Source organism: Gymnoscopelus braueri (assembly GCF_963280865.1).
Source record: "Gymnoscopelus braueri genome assembly, chromosome: 1".
Taxonomy (NCBI): domain Eukaryota; kingdom Metazoa; phylum Chordata; class Actinopteri; order Myctophiformes; family Myctophidae; genus Gymnoscopelus; species Gymnoscopelus braueri.
In genome coordinates this window covers 26,293,183-26,313,071 of record NC_137603.1, presented here as the reverse complement: position 1 = coordinate 26,313,071, position 19,889 = coordinate 26,293,183, and the positions used below count along the sequence as shown (strand labels likewise).

General features: G+C 41.3%; 1 protein-coding gene across 1 annotated transcript in view; it reads right to left on the bottom strand.

The window, feature by feature from the left end:
* Nucleotides 1-682: 682 nt before the first annotated feature.
* Nucleotides 683-19,889, bottom strand: part of dagla (diacylglycerol lipase, alpha) — a 46,443-nt gene continuing 27,236 nt past the window's right edge. Inside the window, exons 12-20 of the mRNA XM_080434517.1 lie at nt 19,421-19,498; nt 17,422-17,502; nt 17,029-17,171; nt 14,414-14,482; nt 14,246-14,318; nt 13,757-13,968; nt 12,879-13,005; nt 6,737-6,903; nt 683-5,974 (exon numbers count right to left, since the gene is read on the bottom strand). Of these exons, the coding sequence (XP_080290643.1) occupies nt 4,891-5,974; nt 6,737-6,903; nt 12,879-13,005; nt 13,757-13,968; nt 14,246-14,318; nt 14,414-14,482; nt 17,029-17,171; nt 17,422-17,502; nt 19,421-19,498 (2,034 nt within the window). The 3' untranslated portion in view covers nt 683-4,890. The remainder of the gene's footprint in view (nt 5,975-6,736; nt 6,904-12,878; nt 13,006-13,756; nt 13,969-14,245; nt 14,319-14,413; nt 14,483-17,028; nt 17,172-17,421; nt 17,503-19,420; nt 19,499-19,889) is intronic.

Below are 19,889 nucleotides of genomic sequence, written 5' to 3'. Positions count from 1 at the left end.
TCGGGCCTCTCTCACAGCTGAGCTGAGTGACAAGGCTGTCACGTTATGTCTGTCGTGTTACCATGGTAACATGTTACTAGCCCTATTACAGTGATGTCAGGCCTGTCATAGGGTAGTAGTACCTCCGAGTACCCCTAGAGGTACATGTACCCCCATTTGAGAAACACTGCAGGCTACGGTCCTTCCTGCAGCTCATACATATCATGATGAAGCTGTGTTCAATACTATCATAGGATATAATTTCACAGTTTCATCATCATGATAATGTGTGTTGCCTGCAACAAAACAGTTACATTAAATCGCATTATTGATTTGGACAACTTTCAATTAGGTAAATATTTTTCCATATAGACCAGGCTTTGAAAAAAGGGAAAATTCCAATTCTTTACACCAAGATCACAATGAGATGTGTGTACACACACACACACAACAGATGTGTGTTCTTGACTTATCCAGTGTTCGCTGAACACATATTATTAGTTGTTAACATTAAGGACCCCAGGAATCACCAGGGATCCTATTAACTAATAACATTATTCAATGGCTGAGTGAGTGAGTGAGTGACATTCATTCTAGGCCAGTACCCTATAAGCTCACGTGTCGCTCACATCTGTAAGTCAACATCAGGGTTATGAAAGTACTATGACTGAAGATGCAAAACAGTTGTCGGTAGTTGGTTTTGCTTTATTCCATAACAGGCAGGCAGTGAGGGGTAAGGGGTTAAATACATTCTCATTCTGGGGCAGGAAAGGAAGGATAGCAAACCAGGTAAACATGGACAAGACATAGTTGAATTATTCCTCTTTCAATACAGAGTAGACCAATTTCTAAATCTGTTAAACCAAATTCTGACAATGGTTTAAAATCTGTCATATAGAGCTTTCATAAGAAATAGATTTGCTTCTTTTTTTCATTCATTGTTCTACATGTCGATATTTATATAGATTATAATATATTCATTATCTCATTATTGTGATACATCTGTTTTCTACATTATTCTATTGGAATTGTATTTTACTTTTTCTTTAGACATCTGCATAAATAATTACACATAGAAGATGGTGCTGTACACATCGTGGTGAAAACGTGCTGTAGTGCCTTCCTTCGACAGTGCTTCGTTTCGGACACACCATCAGTAAAGCTATTTAGCAAAGCTGGTGACCTTAACTCAGCGCTGTCTTTAGAGCAGTGTTTCCCAAACTATGGGTCGGGACCCATTTTTGGGTCACGAAACCATTTTTATGGGTCACAAGTAAATATATATATTTTTTTACGTTTCCTATATTTTACAAATATATATATACATATTTCAGAATATTTTCTGAACTTTTCAAAAATATAAAAATCTAAATTTTCAAAAGAATTTAAGAAATGTTCAAAAAGAAATCCAAACAATTTCATAAATTAAAAAATAACTTTTTAAGAAATAGAGAAAATAGCAGATCTACAAGCTCGCATCGCAACCCGTTGTGAGCTTCGGCTATTTTCATAATTAAACAGGGCCATGGGTCGGATCCCGGGCACTGCCAACTGTGCCAACGGATGTGGCAGGTCGTGTGGTAAAGTACTGGGAGCTGATGTCGTGCCCCACCTCAGCAATCCATCTCCGAGGGGTCTAGCACATTGTGAAAGGGGGATAGATTCCCACACTCAGTCTGATACCAAAATAAGCCTCTCTGACTTACTGGTTAATTAATTTTTTTGTATGTTTGGGTCCTGGGGAGACACCAAATGTATCTTTTGGGTCTTGAGCTGAAAGGTTTGGGAACCGCTGCTTTAGAGACAGCTGGAAGTGCCAGCATTATTTGACTCCTAATGGCCGTTACGCTCGAGCTATACGATGTCGTACGAAGGTGTCGCGCGCTGAAGATACTAGCAGATCCTTCACATCACATCTTGCAACATGTTGGGAGCTTGTAGATCTGTTATTTTTGACACGCGACACCGTCGTACAACCAAGTTTAAAAAAAGGCTTAACAAGAACAACTACCACATATCTCCACGGTCACCCCATTCTAAATGGCTGTATTGTGCCACTGGTCAATGACTATCCTTTTTAGAGAGCATGTCTCACCACAATGGCATTTTTTTTGAGAACAGAGCATTTTGTAGCCATGCAATGACACAAGTTCCAGTATTTCTTCCCTGGGATAGAAAAAAATTCCACATAGATATTAAATTCTAAAAAAAGAAAAGAAATCTCCCAACAGAAAAAAAAACCCATTAAGATCAAACCAATCTTTTGCAAGAGTAATAAGGACACCATCAAATATAGCAATAATTGTGATAACAACATTAATGGTAATAAATAATTCAAATTTGGAGCCAACAATTAAACCCCAACAAATGCAGAAAACTGTATGCCACTTGCAGTACTTAAAATGGGTACACTTAGTATGCGATCCCATTAATTCAGTCCAACCCCAAGTGTGATTGAGATTAAAGGGAAGCAAGGACTTGGATGTCCAAAATGACATTTGAAAGAGAGAGAGAGAGAGAGAGAGAGAGAGAGAGAGAGAGAGCGAGAGCACCTTGACAACAACAGAAACAATCTCCTACAGTGCATCTCCAAGGATGCCTTTATAACATTGGGTTTGGTCCAGCCCAGTGTCTCGGGCCTGTGTTGTATTTATCAAGGTTCTCAAAGGACTATTTAGCAGGTCTTCTTTACAGCTTATTCATAACCTGATATGACCTGAAATAAAATGATTTGATTCTAGTTCAGCTGCCCTACTCTTAGATGCATAATACAAGCAGGCCTTGACCTGCAACAGCCTGGGCACATTGCTAAGAGATACAGTAGTTAATAGAGCAGGACAGCTGTTAGCAATTCAGTTACTGCACAGCAAAATCTCCAGTGTTAACCACTTTCACCATTGGTATCCCTATATTAGGCATGTAATTATAGGAGAAATTTGTAAAATAATTTCAGACATTTTCAAAAAAAGTTCAGACATTTTCTGAAAATATACTTAATTGTACGATTAAGTATAGGGTTTAAGTGGTTTAATTTAACTCTTAAAGTGTATAAATGGGACACTTAGGGGTTCATTTATACACTTCCAATGTTAACACTGAGGATATTACTGTATGTGGATTCAGTCTCAAGCATAGGATAGGTGCAAACCCTTTGAGAGAAGTCTGTGTTGGAGATGAGAGCCATGGCAGTGTTGGAAGGTCAGGATATGGCGTTCTCTTGTGGTGATGCTGCAGAACGCAGTCTCGCACTGGAATCAGTCTAGCACGGCTGAGGGAACTCTCCCCCTCTGTGAGCTTAGCTTGGTATTTGTGTCTTAATTTAGCAATATTCACATACATATACAATATTACATCTCATAAATACATTAAAGGATTTTCTTTTCTTTTTTTTGGCAAAAAGGGGCGAATTGAGCATTTGGATATGTGCGAGATTATCCAAATGTAAATGCAGGTGGTGTAGTGATAGTTCCTATTTAAAATAGAATAAAAATAAAACCTTGTTCATGCACTAAAAATGGTAGCCAAAAGACTGAAAAACCTCCAGAGGCATCAATAATAACTTTGTCACAATCACTATTTTAAGACACATGAATTCTCACCGATAAATACTACACAGTAAATACCTTTATGTCAATTTAACCCATAGAGTGTACAAAATGTAACCAAATGGTCCATGTAAAATATTACTGGGAAAGCAAATTGTTTGGCTAGGATCAGGACTCGCCGCAGTGGGTGCCCGGTCAGAACCTAACCAGTGACTAACAGTCTAACTGTATGATTTACAGGATGGCTTTAGGTGACTAGCAGCAAACTTATGAAGTACCATTTTTGTACACTCTCTGGGTTAAATTAACACGGAGGGATTTTTCACTGTGTACCTCTCTTTCCACACAGTCAATTCCTGATAGACCTGAGGAACATTTCATAACGTCTTCTCCCTCCTCTAACTGACCGACACTTCATTGTCCGTCTTCACATTCCTGATATAAAAGCTGGACATAAATCTGAAGCTGCTGAGGGTGCAAAGAAAAGTGTACAGTACATATACTAAGATGATGTGCCTATGCTAACCTCTTCTACAGTAGTTTTGTTTTCTAATCCCTGCTCGGTTAATCTATTCCCCGTTTTTTTAATTAGGTTATGTCAGTGAAGGCGTGTAATGCTGATGTGTCACTCTTATGAGTGATATAGCGTTTGTTCTGGAATGACACCATGAAGCTACAGTAAGTTATAATTCACCCCAAAAGCAGCACAGCCCCCTGGCATGCAGACAGAGGTATCTTTTACAGTCATTACAATAGTGTGTGAAATTGCTATTCACAGCATTGAATTGGGACGACCGAGAGATGGAAAGAAAGTTTCCCAATCTCGGTCACACGTTCATGTCACTGCTGTCTCTGATGAGTGTTACTGCATGGCAGACTGCATTCCATCGCATGCATGTTCTGTGATATGTTTTAGAGTATTGGATGGATGCATATGGAGTGTAATGGCAGAGGAGAGGTCCTTGGAGAGCTGGGTGGGTGTTTTTTAGAGCCCGACCCATGCCACATTTTTGGGTCCGATGCCGGCCTCTATTTGGGAGAGTCCACCTATTACCGATGTGCTGATCGATGTGTTTTCATCAATTTGAAAAAACTTCGGTTTGATTAAAGTTTCTATTTGACAAGAATTAACCTAATAAGCAAACAAATAAATAAAACAAATAACCACTTAAGTCGTATTTAAAAGTTTCAAAAATAGCAGATCTACAAGCTCCGACGCATTGTGACATTGCAGATCTGCTATTTTTGAAAACCTATAATGATTGGGACACATCGGCTGCATAATTACTGATACAGATGTCGTCAAAAAATGAAATAATGGCCGATATATCGGCCAGACCGATACACGGGTCGGGCTCTAGTGTTATTACACCATAGATGATAGTGTGTTTTCTTCAGGACAGTGACAGGGGCTACATGTTCGTAGCGGGTGTGCGGCCGGAGGACCACCGTCGGCAGGGGACAGGTCGTTGATCTCCCCAGAGGATGACAGAGGGTAGGAGGGTGACAAGGAGATGCCGGAGGAGGGGTCCGCGGATCCAGCAAAAGTACGTGGGGGCTTAGGGACCAGGTTAGGCTCCAGTGTTGCTCTGGCCAGAAGCTGTTTGTCATCCATCCGCTGCACCTCTCCTAAACCCTCGCCCTGACCGAAGGACCCTCGCCCTGACTCGGACTCCCCGTCGGACAGCTCCAGCGGTGGCGAGCTGCTGCCGTCCAGCCTAAACAGAGAGTCCAGGTACTGGGCAAACTCCAGTACCGCCTGGCTGGGGTTACCGTTGGACAGCTGGGGCGGAGTCACAGAGGCTGCCGACTCCGTTTCCACCCTTGACCGCTTCCCCGCCGTCTCTGTCGCTGCTCTCCACTCCTCCTCTGTTCCCTTCGCCAGCCTAGCACCAGTTTGTGGGCTGACGTTAGGGGTGGTCCCTGGGCTGTAGACAGCAGGCATCTGCTGAAGCTCATCATCGGGAAGCACTTTCAGATCAGCGTGAGGCTGAGTCAAGTCGCTCTGACTCAACGGAGTTGGAGAAGGAGTTCCGCTGTAGCGAGGCGGGGTGGGAGACAGACGCATGGGGTAATCAGGGGATCCGGGTTCCAGCGGTGAGAAGTAGGCCCCGGGTTCTCTCAGGTGCTCCGGAGTGGCCTGGCCCAGGCAGTCGGCACCCAGCAGTTCAGTGCGAGAGCTGAGAGATGGGTTCTCCTCGGGAATGGGCGCGTCCAAAGAGAAGGGAAGGCAACCCAGCATGGGTGAACCCTTTAGTGCGGCGGAGGAGCGTCGAGACTCCAGACTGTAGAGGGATTCAGCATCGGAGAGATTCTCCATGACAGCTAGTGGAGCTTTGCGGTCCCTCAGCTCCACGGCCAGGCGCTCCCGCGCCCCCCGCAGCACCACGGGCACTGCGGGAGGAGGGCACTCAAGGAAACCTTCTAGAGATAACTCTGAATGTGTAGAACTAGTGGAGAGGAGAGGAAAGAACACAAATGGGAGAGGGGTAGAGGAGATAGGGAGAGGTGTGGTTGAGAGTAAAATAGCTAATCTACAAGCTCGAAGCGTTGAGAGCTTGTAGATCTGTTATTTTCACCAAACGTTTGCCCCAGATTAGGGACACTAGGGTTCATGTGGTTAAAATATGGTTGATCAAGGAGCACATTCACAGGGTATGGAGCGTTGAATATTGGAACCAAGTGTAATATTAGGTAGAAGTAAGGAAAGAGATAGGAGAGGAAGGGCTAGGATCATATATACTAGAGCTTATACTTGCTGAAGGCTACACTGGTGTTGGACCAGAGAGGACGATGAGGGTACTGTATACTACCATACGATGAAACTGCTCTGTAGCCAGACGTGCATGTGTGCGTGCATGAGAGAGGGACAGAGATAAAGTGTTAATGATCTCATGCTATGCTTACCGTGATGCTGTCAGGCTTTTATGTTTTTGTTTTCAAAGGACATACAGATAAAGAATATGAATTATATGAGAAATACGGCTTTAAAAATGCTACAATATATTGTTCCTGACATGTTGCAAGACATTTTGTGTTTTTACTTACTCACTCAATAACTAAGGGAAGATTTTTGTCTCGTCTCCTGATCAAACTATGCGGAGAGGTACATAAATAATATATATGGTGTGTGTGTGTTCTGATTTTATCTGTTCGACTTCCAGCTGCCTGCAGGGTTCTGCAGCCACTCACGTGTTGTTTTGTGTACTAACCGAACGCTGCTGTTCCTGCGATGGTGGGTGGTAGGCGTGGGCTGCTGAGAGTTTGTTGTTGCACCAATGAAGATGGTCTCTGGATTCAAGTCCACCTCAGTGGGGCTCACCATGATCTTGGCTGCCGAAAGCAAAGCCGTTTTCCCTTTGTTGAAGTTCTCTAGCACCTATCACATTCAAACGCACACAGAGACACACAGTGGAAAATAATACTGTCAGTAGCATCATACATGCTTGCCTGGTGAACTGATTGCTTTCAAAAAGGAGTGAAGAAAAAATGCTATAGTTAATAGGAAAGAAAAGTGAATAGTGGGAGATTTTTTATTTGGAGACTGGTATTATTAGGAGTAGAAGGCACATTCTGAAAGAAAAATCACAGCGCTCACCCAATTCTTGAAGATTAGAATTCTGTTTTTGTGTGCAGTATCATTATAACCAGGGCTGGACAATTAATCGCAAGCGATCAAAAATGGTGATTTAATATGGATGTAATTGTGAAAATCAGCAATTAATTCAAACACCTTATTTGGTCAGCCGTTTCACCTTGCCATCATCTCCTCACTGTTACACAATGTTAATATAACCAGAAAATTGTACAACCCATCTCCTCATCCATCAGGGTAACCGAGGCACAATAAAATGAGGCCACTACATATCATATGGCAACAAAGGCATTAAGAAAATGATCAAATATGTTCTCACAAAATAAATAAAATCATCACCCATAATCATGATCAATAAGCCTTATTACAATATTAAGCAAACATAAATAATTTATGCCAATTTCAAATAAACCTTATTGGTTATAGAAGGGAGGCTCAATCAGCAATGTGCACATGAGCATATCTGAAATAGATTGAATCTCTTTTTTGTGTGTATGTGATCACGGGTGGGAAGCCGGCAGGGGATTGTGTCCTTGTTGCTGCACAACCTACTGTATGGCCAGGGTAACAAGAATACAGTATACTGTACTCTCCCTGTGAAACTCCTCACTATAAGGTGAAAGGAAGGAGCAGGCATGTGGTTGATGACACCCTCCCCAGGCTAACAGTGGGCTGAAAAACACAGGGACTGGAGTACACATAGGACTTGGCACCGACTTGGGAGAGAAAAAAAAAGTATAACCCTCCCAATATTAGTTTGAGAAAGGTTGAACATCAAAACACAGTGATGATTTCACCCAAACTTCACTTGTGTCATTTATGGGTTAAATAACAATAAATGCAAGACAGACAGATGGACAAAATCCACCAAGGGCTGGTTATACTGCATGTTAGTAGAATTTGCCAGGACATACTACATTGAAACCTACATCCAGAAATGATCATATTTGATCATTATATTTTACTGCACTACTGTGAGTAATAGACCAAGATGTAGCTTGAATACATGAAAGTAAATTCAAGTAAAATAACTTGGACCTATTCTGACATTCAACACCCACAATGGAGTCATAGATGTTCCAGTGGGATTCATGCAAGGCCTTTGATGAAGAACGGTGAGTGAAAACATGTTATGTAACTTCAAAACGATCACTCAAATCCTAAACCAAGAAAAATATGAACTCTGTCTATTATGTTAAATAAATTAGACTGCAAACACAGATAGCAAATCACATCCACACACAGTTACATACAGTTGCTCATCTTTAATGAGTTAATACAGGCTGGAAATACAATGATTATAAATAGAAATGCAAAAAACAACAACATTGTTATTACAATGGAACAGAAATAACTGCAAAATGGCATAGCCTATTATGGTAATAAAAAGAGCTATGTTGTTTAAAAGGATCACATGGGAACATTAACAGTGTTATGTGTTTGACATGGAAAAGACTGAAAGGGATGAGAAAGAAAACATGGAGGTGATCAAACCACAACATGCAGACTCAGATGAAACTGTAGAGAAGGCCTGGTCGGTTGTACCAACAATATCAAACCACATTCTAACAAGCTGAGGGGTCAATAACAACCATGTAATTAAAAGGGGGAAAATGAGACCACATACTGTGACCCCACATCCCTCCCAGAAAATACTGCTGTAAAAGAGAAAACAAAGTTTACGTCTATTATCTGTCTACAGCTGATATACCATTGTTGTTCTCAGCACCCACATTGCCATGTCACCTCCTTATCACCTCCCTTTCTGAAGGCCTGTATACTGTATACCTACTGTATGTTGTATGATGAAAAGCTAAAATATAGCCAATCTAGCTGAACTAGATTCTTTAAAAGAATTGCCTAGGCTCCGTCTATCATTTGATAAGTTGTATACACAATGAGGATATGACAGACTGGCTAATCGGCAAAGACAGACAATACTGACAAAAAAATGAAAAGCAAAAATAGACGATCTAGCTGATCTACTAGTTTCGCTATTTTCTTTACAAAATTGACTAGGCTCCGTCTATCATTTGATAAATTGTGTACATAATGAAGATATGACAGACAATACTGACAAAAAAACATATGATATACAGTATATTTGAAGATCCCTAAAAGACAGTGTAACACAAGTATTGTAGTAACACATGTGTTGCTCACTGGAGCATAAATTAAGCATTACTGTTCCTCTATCTGCTGCTACTAAGTTAGGAATAAATAGCACTTTTGTGGCTTTTTAAGGGAGAAAAATAATGAATTCATGCTGATAAGAAGTGGAGCGAAAGAGCAGAGAATTTTGAGGAGTAGCACAAAGAGAGTTTTGGAGCTGTGGTCTATAGGAACCCAGAGAGAACCCAGCCAAGAATAAAGAGGGAAGCGTTAGTGTGGAAGAAATGCAGTTGTCATGGAAACCTCATAAATATAGAAAAGAAGATAGCGTTAGTTCCAGAAACACGTGTAGCGAGTGCATGCTGGAGTGCTTGACCTTAATCTGCATTAGGAGGGAAACAGACGGAAGCCAGGGCTTGAAAGACTGGTTAATCAAAAGATTGTTTTTTTGAACGCTGAAAAGAAACAACATGTAGACTATTATCAGGACCTGCTGTGTTAAAGCTATTGAAGGTTCCTTGTTACGTGTGGTGGCTACAAAAGCAGCCATATACAAAAAAAGACTAAGACTAAGATGTATTAGTGAGTTGAGTACACCTTGCGTTCAAAGGATAAGACATGGAATATATCTGTATTATATTATTCACAGGAAGAGGGTGTGGTATAACCCTGAGTATATCTGTATTATATTATTCACAGGAAGAGGTTGTGGTACAACCCTAAACACTGTTGTAAACAATTCATCTCTTCATAGACAAGGAAGGGTCCAGGTGAGTTTGGACTGATAGTGGGAACTAGTGGGTTATCTATCTCAGAGTAGGAAAGAGGGCCACAGGTGTCATGTGTAATCAGTGCCATAAAAACTTGAAACCTTTCTAGGAGTGAAATTCATTGCCAGTTTTTTGACAGTATGATTATCAACAACATTCAACGGTTGAGGCTGGGTAACGTGTCACGAAAATGTGCAGACAGTTGGCTCTCTTTATCTCTCTACTCTGTGGAGTTACTCAGTGGTGTGTTCTACCGTGTTACGCTATATGTATAATTTAGTATACCGTCCAAGATTTTTTTAAATTATTGTATACCCTCTACTAACCATTTCATTCGGTGACCATGCGCGAGCGTACATACACGTGCATGTTGTGCGTGTGGGAGGCAATAACACGTATAAAAAAAACTAGAACACACCACTGGAGTTACTTGTCTATCAAACATGGGGAAGTGCTAAATAAAAGGGTAAACAGTAAAATCCTCAGTGTAAATCTAACTCCGAGAGTGAACAATGGACCTGTAAGGGTCCATTTGTACAAATGGATCAAGTAACACTGAGGACTTGGCTGTGTAGTGCACGCGGGATACAAGCATCACGAGGGGCAACGGGTAGCCTGAGAACAGAGGAGGTAACGTCTAAAACCCAATTCAAACTTTGTCGCACGACGGTGTCGCAGGTAAAAAATAACCAGTCTACAAGCTCACAACGCAGCTTCTAGGTCTGCTATTTCCAGCGTGCGACACTGTCGAGCAACTAAGCATAAACTAGGCTAAACCGCCATTGAGGTACTGTGTGCCACAGACGGGAATACTTGGCAGAGCAGCTCTCTCTGGAGAGGAGGAGAGGTGCTTCACAGAGAGGTAAACTCCTTAGATATGCTGTCAGACCGAGAAGGGCCAGCCATCACCTCTAAACAAGGAGGAGAGCTGGGGTTGTCTGTCAGGACACGGAGTGGACTATCTGAACCAGGCTCAACTGGGACTGCTCCTGAGGGATTAGACGGAATGTTAGAAAGAGACGCGGCAGACCCCAAGCCGTGCTCAGAGACAGAGGTGTCCCCCGACAGAGGAGGAGGAGGAACAGACCCAACACCTGCAGGAAGAGGGGAGCAAGCGGCGGCGGTTAAAGGGACAGCGGAGGTCTCTGAAAGAGATGATGGAGGTGTGGGGGGAGGTGTGGAGGAGGACGCGTCTTTGTGCGGGACAGAGAGGAGAGTGCTAGAGGGTAAATCTGGGGTTAGGAGCACGGTGGCGGTGCACGGGGTTGGCTGCTCGACCTCCACGTCCACCGTCTCCACCGAGTCTGCTTGCTCAGACAAGGGGCAAAATGGTTCCAGCACCTGTAGAGACACCAGAGTTGTCACACGACAGCCAGAGCTCCGCACACACACACACACACACACATCTTGCGTGCCGCCTTATCCCATATACCTGAACCTTTTTGCCATTTTTTACTGTTTTGAAAAACATTTTAAAATTGTGAAAATAGCCGATCTACATCGACACGTTGAGCTTGTAGATCGGCTATTTGAATTATTTTATGTTTTTCAAAATAGTAAAAAATGCCTAAAAAGGTTTAGGCATAAGGGGTTAGGCCGTGCGCAAGATAGGGCCCAGAGACTAAAATCCTAATTTATTCAAATGGATAAATGTGTAACTGATGATTTGTAACTCAGAGGGAATTTTACTGTGTATTAATCATTCTGGGTCTCACACACACGCACGTGCACACGCACACGCACACGCACACGTTTACATTGTAATCCTTCTGTACACAAACCTTGGTGCAAGACACTGGCTTGTAGTGACACACAGAACATACACAGAAACCTTGGCACATCGATAGAGAAACCTTGGTGCAACCTGGACAGAGCATCAAATGCATGCACAAACATCTATACTGCCTGGTATTGTTCATGGTGTACAGTATGTGTTTATGTAGACGTGGCCATTACTCATACATAGATGAGATACGTAGATGAGAAAATCCCATGACTCCCACCAGGAGTGAACAGCCCCCATGCTTAGCCACTGGACCAACATGAAGAGAAACACGAGTGGTTAGTTGGAAGATAGGCTCCAATGACTGGGCCACATGCATGAACACAACATCAACATCCCCATTTACAAGTGTAGATTAATGAATGTCAGCTTGCAGGAAAGAAACCATTTTGAGGGGGCATACCACAGAATTTTAGAATTCAAATAGGTTTCCCATGTACTAAATAAAATAAAATTAGCATCTCTGGGGCAATTTTCCTCACACCAATGCCATCAGCTGGACTTTAATTCTATGTAGTGTTAAATAAGGCTTTGTGAAAATAATAATACAATGGCCTAAAACTGTTCTGATGGACACTGCTGGGTACTGTTGCAAACTACAGAACAATGTCTTGACTATGCATAAAATATACTCAGAACCAAATATCTAATGAACCACAGCATGGAGTGAAAATCTCTCTTTGTGCATTTGAGGTACCCAATGAAACTTAATTGCTGGCTTCTACCTTTAGCAGAGAGCAATTTTTCTTTAAAAAAGAAAAAGGGACAATGTAACAGGATCAAAGGAATAACAGTTGTGAATTCTTAAATTGTGGTATTTTCCTTTAAGAACAAGTTAATAAAGGCATAAGAAATATTAGTATCGGAGACCAATTTATTACTGACAATTAGATCAGTACAAATATTCAGTAGTTTAGACCCACCAACCTGAACGTATAAGTCCAAACATTTAGGCATTCTTTAAATTCAACAAGGCACAGAATTTATTTCACCCATTTCTTCAGTGTATTAATTATATATTTTTATATTAAATATTTTTTTTTAAAGTAGAAACACCCACGTCTTTGCTCATGCATAAAGATATATCCACATACCTTGTTAAGACCCTCCATCACCATGTGAGGCATATGTTCATTAAGCATGGCAGGTGATATGATGACCTCGTCAAAGGCCTTATTGTCCCCCCATAGAGCTGAGTAGTTGGGCTCCTCCTGGCCACAGCTAGAGAAAAAAAAATGTATGTTTGTAATGTGTCACTTTTTCTGCCCCTTTCACATATTCTGAACCCCCATGGGCCTGACACACCATCGCTGTAGCGTTAAGAAAGCCAAGCCACTTCCAAAATACAGTCTTCGGCGACCAGATAGCAGCGTGGGTTTATAAATTACAAGCCAGCTTGGCTCTTTTCAGTGATTATTAGATAAGCATGGGTTTACTAACCAAACAACTAATGACATGGCATCAACCTCACGTAGCTGGAGAGAGGCCAGAATGCCTGGGTGGGTTCACTACAGGGTGGGTGGGTTCACTACAGGGTCTGTGGCCAGGGCCATTACAAGACGTTTAGGTTGACGTTGATGTCTTACATGATCTATATCCAATATAATTTTCTCAATTACATTCATGTCACCGGAACATAACTTCCATGACATATCCTTGTACACACACCTCATAATGACAGCTTTTATAATGATAGTCTTGTTTGTGACAGGGCAGTGAAATGATAGCTCACCATCATATACACTTGGACAGGATCACAGTTAACCACATGAACCCTAGCATCCCTATTCTGGGCATATCATAATAAGCGAACATTTGGCAAAAAAATAGCACATCTACACGCATCGCAACGAGATTTGGTATCGAAGGAAAGAAGGAAGGGATCAAGTATAAACCCCTGGACGACTGCCCTCCCATGTACAGTTTCATTCATGTAATTCACCCTCCATACTTTCATACTTGTCACTCTCACCATGTTTCTAGGGGGTGGTTGTGCACCACATGAATGATCCTGCCAGGGGGGTAGAGAGGGGTCGAAGCTGACAGGGCAATGCTGAGGTCACTGGGGTGGAGCCACAGTCGGGTGCTGGGGGGTGCCGTCGGTTGGACCTGGGCCTGGGGATCGTCCTCGACAGGAAGCTCGGACTTTGGAATGCACTTGGTGCCCCCAGCAATGATCCTCCACTGTTACAGAGGAAAGGTATGTCTTAGGTGTTTTATACATTTGATTGCAAGATGGCACGCATCTGATGGCACGCATCTTTAGATTTCTTTGGCTATTCAAAAATAGCAGATATACAAGCTCATAGCGCGGCACCGAGTGCCGCGCTATGAGCTTGTAGATCTGCTATTTTTGAAAAATCTTAAACATTTTTTATTTTTATTTTTTTCAAAAAACTGCAAGATTTAGAAAAACATTTTAAGAATCGCCTCAGGTCTTAATGGGTTAAAGCAAAGTCACCTTTGGCTTGTTGCTCTTCTGCAGGACTTCCAGCAGGTGGCGTCGAAAACCCTCCAGCTGTGAGAGGCCAATCCTGATGAGAGATCGGGAGTAGAAATGGGTTGCCCTGTTAGTTTATCGACAACAATGAAACATAAGAGAGGTTGAGAAGACAAAACTGAACTGTACCGTGGGACCAGGTCTTTCCCCAACACCACAGAGCTGACAAACTCTTTGGAATACTCCATAGCATCCTCACTGGTGAAAAAAAAGTGGGGAAAGTGATGTTATTTTGAGGCAGAGGGTGGGGAGGTGGTGGTATATTTCTTCAATGTAAAACAAAATTAATAAAGATTGCAAAAAGTCCCTTGCAAATACTGATGCGCAACAAAGCACTATAATGTGTGCATGGATCTGACTTTTCTTCTTTAATTTTGATCCCCAACTTAGTTATGCCAATTCCCCCCCAGGTAGATAATCCTCATCACTGCCAACATCCACTGTTGGTCATGTAGGGAAGGTGTAGTCAACCGCATGTCACCTCCGATACACATGGAGTCACCAGCTGCTTTCTTTTCACCTGAGAGTCGGAGTTTCACCGGGAGGACATAACGTGTGTGGAGGAACACACTATCCCTCCCAGTTCCATTCCCTACAGAACAGGTGCCCCGAACCAACCTGTAGGAGGCGCTAGTGCAGTGATTGAGAGAGATTCCCTCTGATGGCTTCCCAACCGGGAACACAGTCGATTACAGTATGTTTGTTTGATTGACTGGAATTGAATCCCAGTCTCCACTGGTGGGTAGATACTTTATCCCTGCACCACCCAATACACCCACTTGAGGCACAGTGCTTGCTCTTTCGGTTTATTATGATCATATTATTTGTCACTCTCTTATGGGGCTGTGAAACAGTATTTATTATTGTATGAACTGAACTGGGGTCTGGCATAGCATTGCTTCCATAGCCTGGTTGCTTCCTTGTTTTGTGTTTCGTTGAAAAACCAGGAAATACCTACGTGGTCTTTTGGAAATGAACTGCATTGATGTTTAACTGTACGATGAACTGAGACAAATTATTATGGAATGGGAAGGAACTATTTACTTTCCCTTTAAAATGTAATATAACCTTTCAAAATCAAACAGAGGTTGTGTTAGAGTTTATTTAATTTGAGTGAAGACATGCACTGTTTAGTAATTAATTAATGCAAGTAATTTGAGTTTGAAAATGTAAGCGAGTTCCTGCTTCCAGGCCGCTCGGACCTGACAGCCGGGTGGTAGTCAAAAGGTCATTAGTTTCTCAAATATGTTGGATATGAGGGATTTGACACTGACGTTTGACTGAGTTAAAACTTTGCCAAACTGCTGCATAAAGAAAAAGGGAATTACATTGAATAATATTTATCAGTTGGTAGGGGTGTGACATCATGTCTGTACAGGAGATTTATTAAGTACCACAGAGAATCTCTGCATCTGCGGTGTGAGAGGGAACTAGAACTGAAAAACTAGTTTTCATAAGTTAGAATTCAGAGCTTTATTCAACCTACATGTATCCCTTGATTCATATCAGATCAGCTAAAAACTTTCACATCTTTTATTGTTTACTGATAATTTCCCTCTATTTAAACTAATTAATAAAGGAATTATGTAACTCAGCTATGAAAACAATTTTAATGAGAAAACAAAATATGGCACATTTTGCTGCATGAATATGTCCTTCAATTCCTTGATTAGTGATGTTATGTTGATAAAGCGTATCGATAATTTCTTTGTGCTCTTTAAAAATGCGTTTTCGAGAAATGCAAGAAATATGAAAGATTCCACTAAAAGGGCAATTCTGGATTATTGAAGAATTATCAATGATTAAGGAAAGCAAAAAGGAAATATTTTGCTGACAAATGTACCCAAATATGTAAAGACATAAAGTCAACAAAAGCACCTGTTAGTCTATAGACTAGAGGATGGTACTTTACCCAGAGAGAGATAGATTCTATTAGTTTTTTGTAATTGTTGGCTTCTTTCTGGCATCGCACATCAAGGACTTTGGTGAGATCCCTTGTTGTTTAATTAAAGGTCAGTTTCCGTCACTCTGCAGTTTTGAGTCACCCAGTGCTAATGAAGTGCATTGTATAATCACAGATTAAACAAATTCTGCCAAAGGACATGCTGGTATTAGAAGCCCTTTCATTGAGGAAATTATTGATCGTCTTCTTAACTCATTATCTGGTGTTATCCTTTGTTAATTTAAAATTGCCAGAGTTATACCACTTTACAAATCAGGTGATCCGTTTGGGAATTCATACAATATACAATATCCATTCAACAAATCTGGAGAAACTTGTTAATCTCAAAGCACTTAATTGAGCACTTAGTTACATTTTTAGGAATTAATAATACAGACGAGATATTGAACATTTATGCCAGAGGTAAATGGTGCATTTATATAGCGCTTTTATCCAAAGCACTTTACATTGATTGTGCCATTCACACACACATTCATACACCGATGGCGGAGGAAACCATGCAAGGCACCAACCTGCTCATCGGGAGCAATTAGGGGTTCAGCGTCTTGCTCAAGGACACTTCGACACTAACGCTGGGGGAGCGCCCCAGCCCGGGATCGAACTGGGAACCTTGCGGTTTCCAGTTCACTCTACCCGGCCACTCTACCCCTACCCCTGAGCCACTGTCGCCCCCCCCAGAGGTCCCTATGTGCAGGCCTATGTGACATTTTCCCAATGCAATGATATTCCTTCTTCCATTGCATATAACACACACACAGATATAGATGCAGTATGCACTCACCTGAGCAGGCCACCAGGTGGGGAGTAGGAGTAGCAATGAAGTGTTGGGTACTGAGGTCTCAGCAGAAAGGAGAGGATAGCAGCAGTGCCTGCACCAAGGGAATGCCCTACTATCACCAGCCCATAGTGCATGGTGCCCTTACCCTGAGTGAGAGAGAGAGACATACACAAACAGATAGACAGACAGACAGACAGACAGAGATTAAATCCATGCACAATTCTACTAAACCCTAACCAACACTACTTATTATAATTATAAAGTTACCAGGCTAGGTTCCTAGCCTGATAATGGCTGGTTACAAATATACCGTATATCAGGACACATTAGAGCCATAGCTACCAATACATCCAATACCAGACATTGTCCATTATTCAGATCAGTGAATTGATGTACCAAATCTCTTCCAAAGGCTTGTGACAATATCATTTCCTGTTCCAGTCTCTTCTTAATGTATTCTGCTGATTTAACCATCCCCTGAAAGTGGAAAAAGGGTAGTGGGGAGGAAGAGAGGGAGATAGAATGGGACAGGAAGACAAGTCAAATTAATCTCTTATTTTAAGTCCCCATGAAGTCAAAATACTGCAGATGTTTCTGAGCTTTTAGTGTATGTGTCATGGGATAATGGGCACTTATAGACCAACTGGGAAATTCTGGACCGATACCAATACTGATGTTTAAAGGTGGTGTCATATTGTTAAAATAAGTGTTAAATAGCTCTATATTCTGATCATTCTGATCATTGCTATAGACTAGAGCGTTTGTTCAGTAACAGTGGTCTCCCCGTCTCTCCAGCTCTAAGTAAACAGAAAATAAATGTTCAGGTCAGGATACCAATTTCATCCAATCAAGAGAGAGAACTCATACAGGATACAGGGTAAACAAGTGAAATAGATGTTGATTTAAAAAAAATGAAATTACTATCAGAATTTAGAGCTTTAACTTTTTTCCACAACCCCCCCCCCCCCCACCCAAATATGTCACTTAACACATTGGGTGCCAGAGGTTTATTAAAATATTATAAATAAATTATGAGTGCCAGGATATTTAAACAATTTTGAACCTTTTTCAAGTAGTCACAAAATATTTTCAGTGATCACCGTCCTCACGGTGATCCCCTCATTACACACATACAGGTCTCGTACAATCGGGGGAATTTTTTTTAAAACATTTGGTAATCCGTTCCATAGTTGCAGCCAGTTGAAAAAAGTTAAATTAACATTACACAGGAGCCGAGATACAGGTTTTTGAAGTCATAAGTTAACCAGGAGGTGGATTGGAGTCTAAATCTTGTAGGAGTGATATCTCCTGTTGCTGTGAAGTTTTTTTTTCAAAAACCGTATATATACGGTTTTGGCACTCAACGTTAGTATGGCCAAAACCGTATATATACGGTTTTGGCACCCAATGTGTTAAGCACCTTTAAAATAATTTTGGTCGATAGCTGATAAACATTTTTTGTTGTTGTTATTAATTCAATCCCCTTTTCTGCCAGGGAAACAAATAAATCTTCATTATCTTCAAACACAAGCCACTGGCATCGGTGAACGTATTGGCGAGTATTGGCTGATACCGTACGGCCGATAAATCGGTGCATCCCTATTCTAAATGACAAAGAAATTATTTTGAGAATATTCTCAATCATTTTACAGTTTTCCTAGAAAACAGAACAGACGTGCGGAAACTCAGCCTGCCCTCAGAAGAGTACCAATACAATTCTAGACAATTAAATATAATTTATTACATTTTACAGTAATTCCGTGGCGCCTCCTGCCTCCCATCACACCTGCATAATTTTATAGTTGTAGCAAATTGGGTTGGCAGTCCCCAGAAACCTTATTTCCTTTTCCAAAAATGACTTGGTTAAGGTCCAGGTGTCTGGAATTGACATATTCTGAAGAGGATGGTATATGTGCCAACTCCAGACTTTGCAAAATAACAAATTGTTTCTGTCGATTGATAAATGTAATGGGATATGTCTTTTGTCTCCTTGACAGAGAATACCATTATGTATAATCACATTCCTTTCCAAGGATAAGAAAGTTGATTGAAATGTTTGTTTTATTAGATGGCTGTAATACTGTATGTCATAAGTCTGTTATAAGTACTGCATATCAATCAAATCAAGTCCATCTCTGTGTCAAGTTCCAACTCCACATTCTGTCTCATGTGGAAAATACGGCCAATCACAAGGAAGACAAAATTGCCCATAATGCCATTTCATGCAGACTTTCAATAAGCTCATTAATCATTCTACTTTTAAGACCCCTCAGGCCCTTGGATGATATTAGTTATTATGAAGGGAGCCCAGAGAGCAGACAGAACCAAGGTCAAGAACCTCCAGATGAAAGTGTACTGTTTAGTAAAGCAGAGTGGTGGTAGACGGAATGCTAACCTTGTGGCCCAACCAGTTCCCATGTTGCTCCTCCACTGGCAGACGCTCAGAGTCCCCTGTCAGATCAGTCAGGGCATCCTGATACATAGAGGACAGGTTAGTGCCATTCTGTTATGTCATACATCTGACGTAAGAGCAAAATGGCCACTGTGTGATATTGGTTAATACATGGGCAGATAGAAAAGAACACAAATGAAAACACAAACAGAAAATATCAACTTTTGTTCTGAAATATGTGCTGAGCATGTGGGAGTTTATGGACAGAATTCTGTGTCAAACCGTGAGGCCTTTGATTGCTCTCACAAAGGCACTAGAATGAGCAAAGCTAATATCAAACAGCTGTTTGGTTTTATGTTGTTGTTGTCGTTTAATTTATTTGTACTGTTGTGTTGTTGGTCTTTGTCTGTTATGTTATGTCATGTTTATTTGAAAAATAAATAAAATACTTTAATAAAAAAAAAAAAAACAG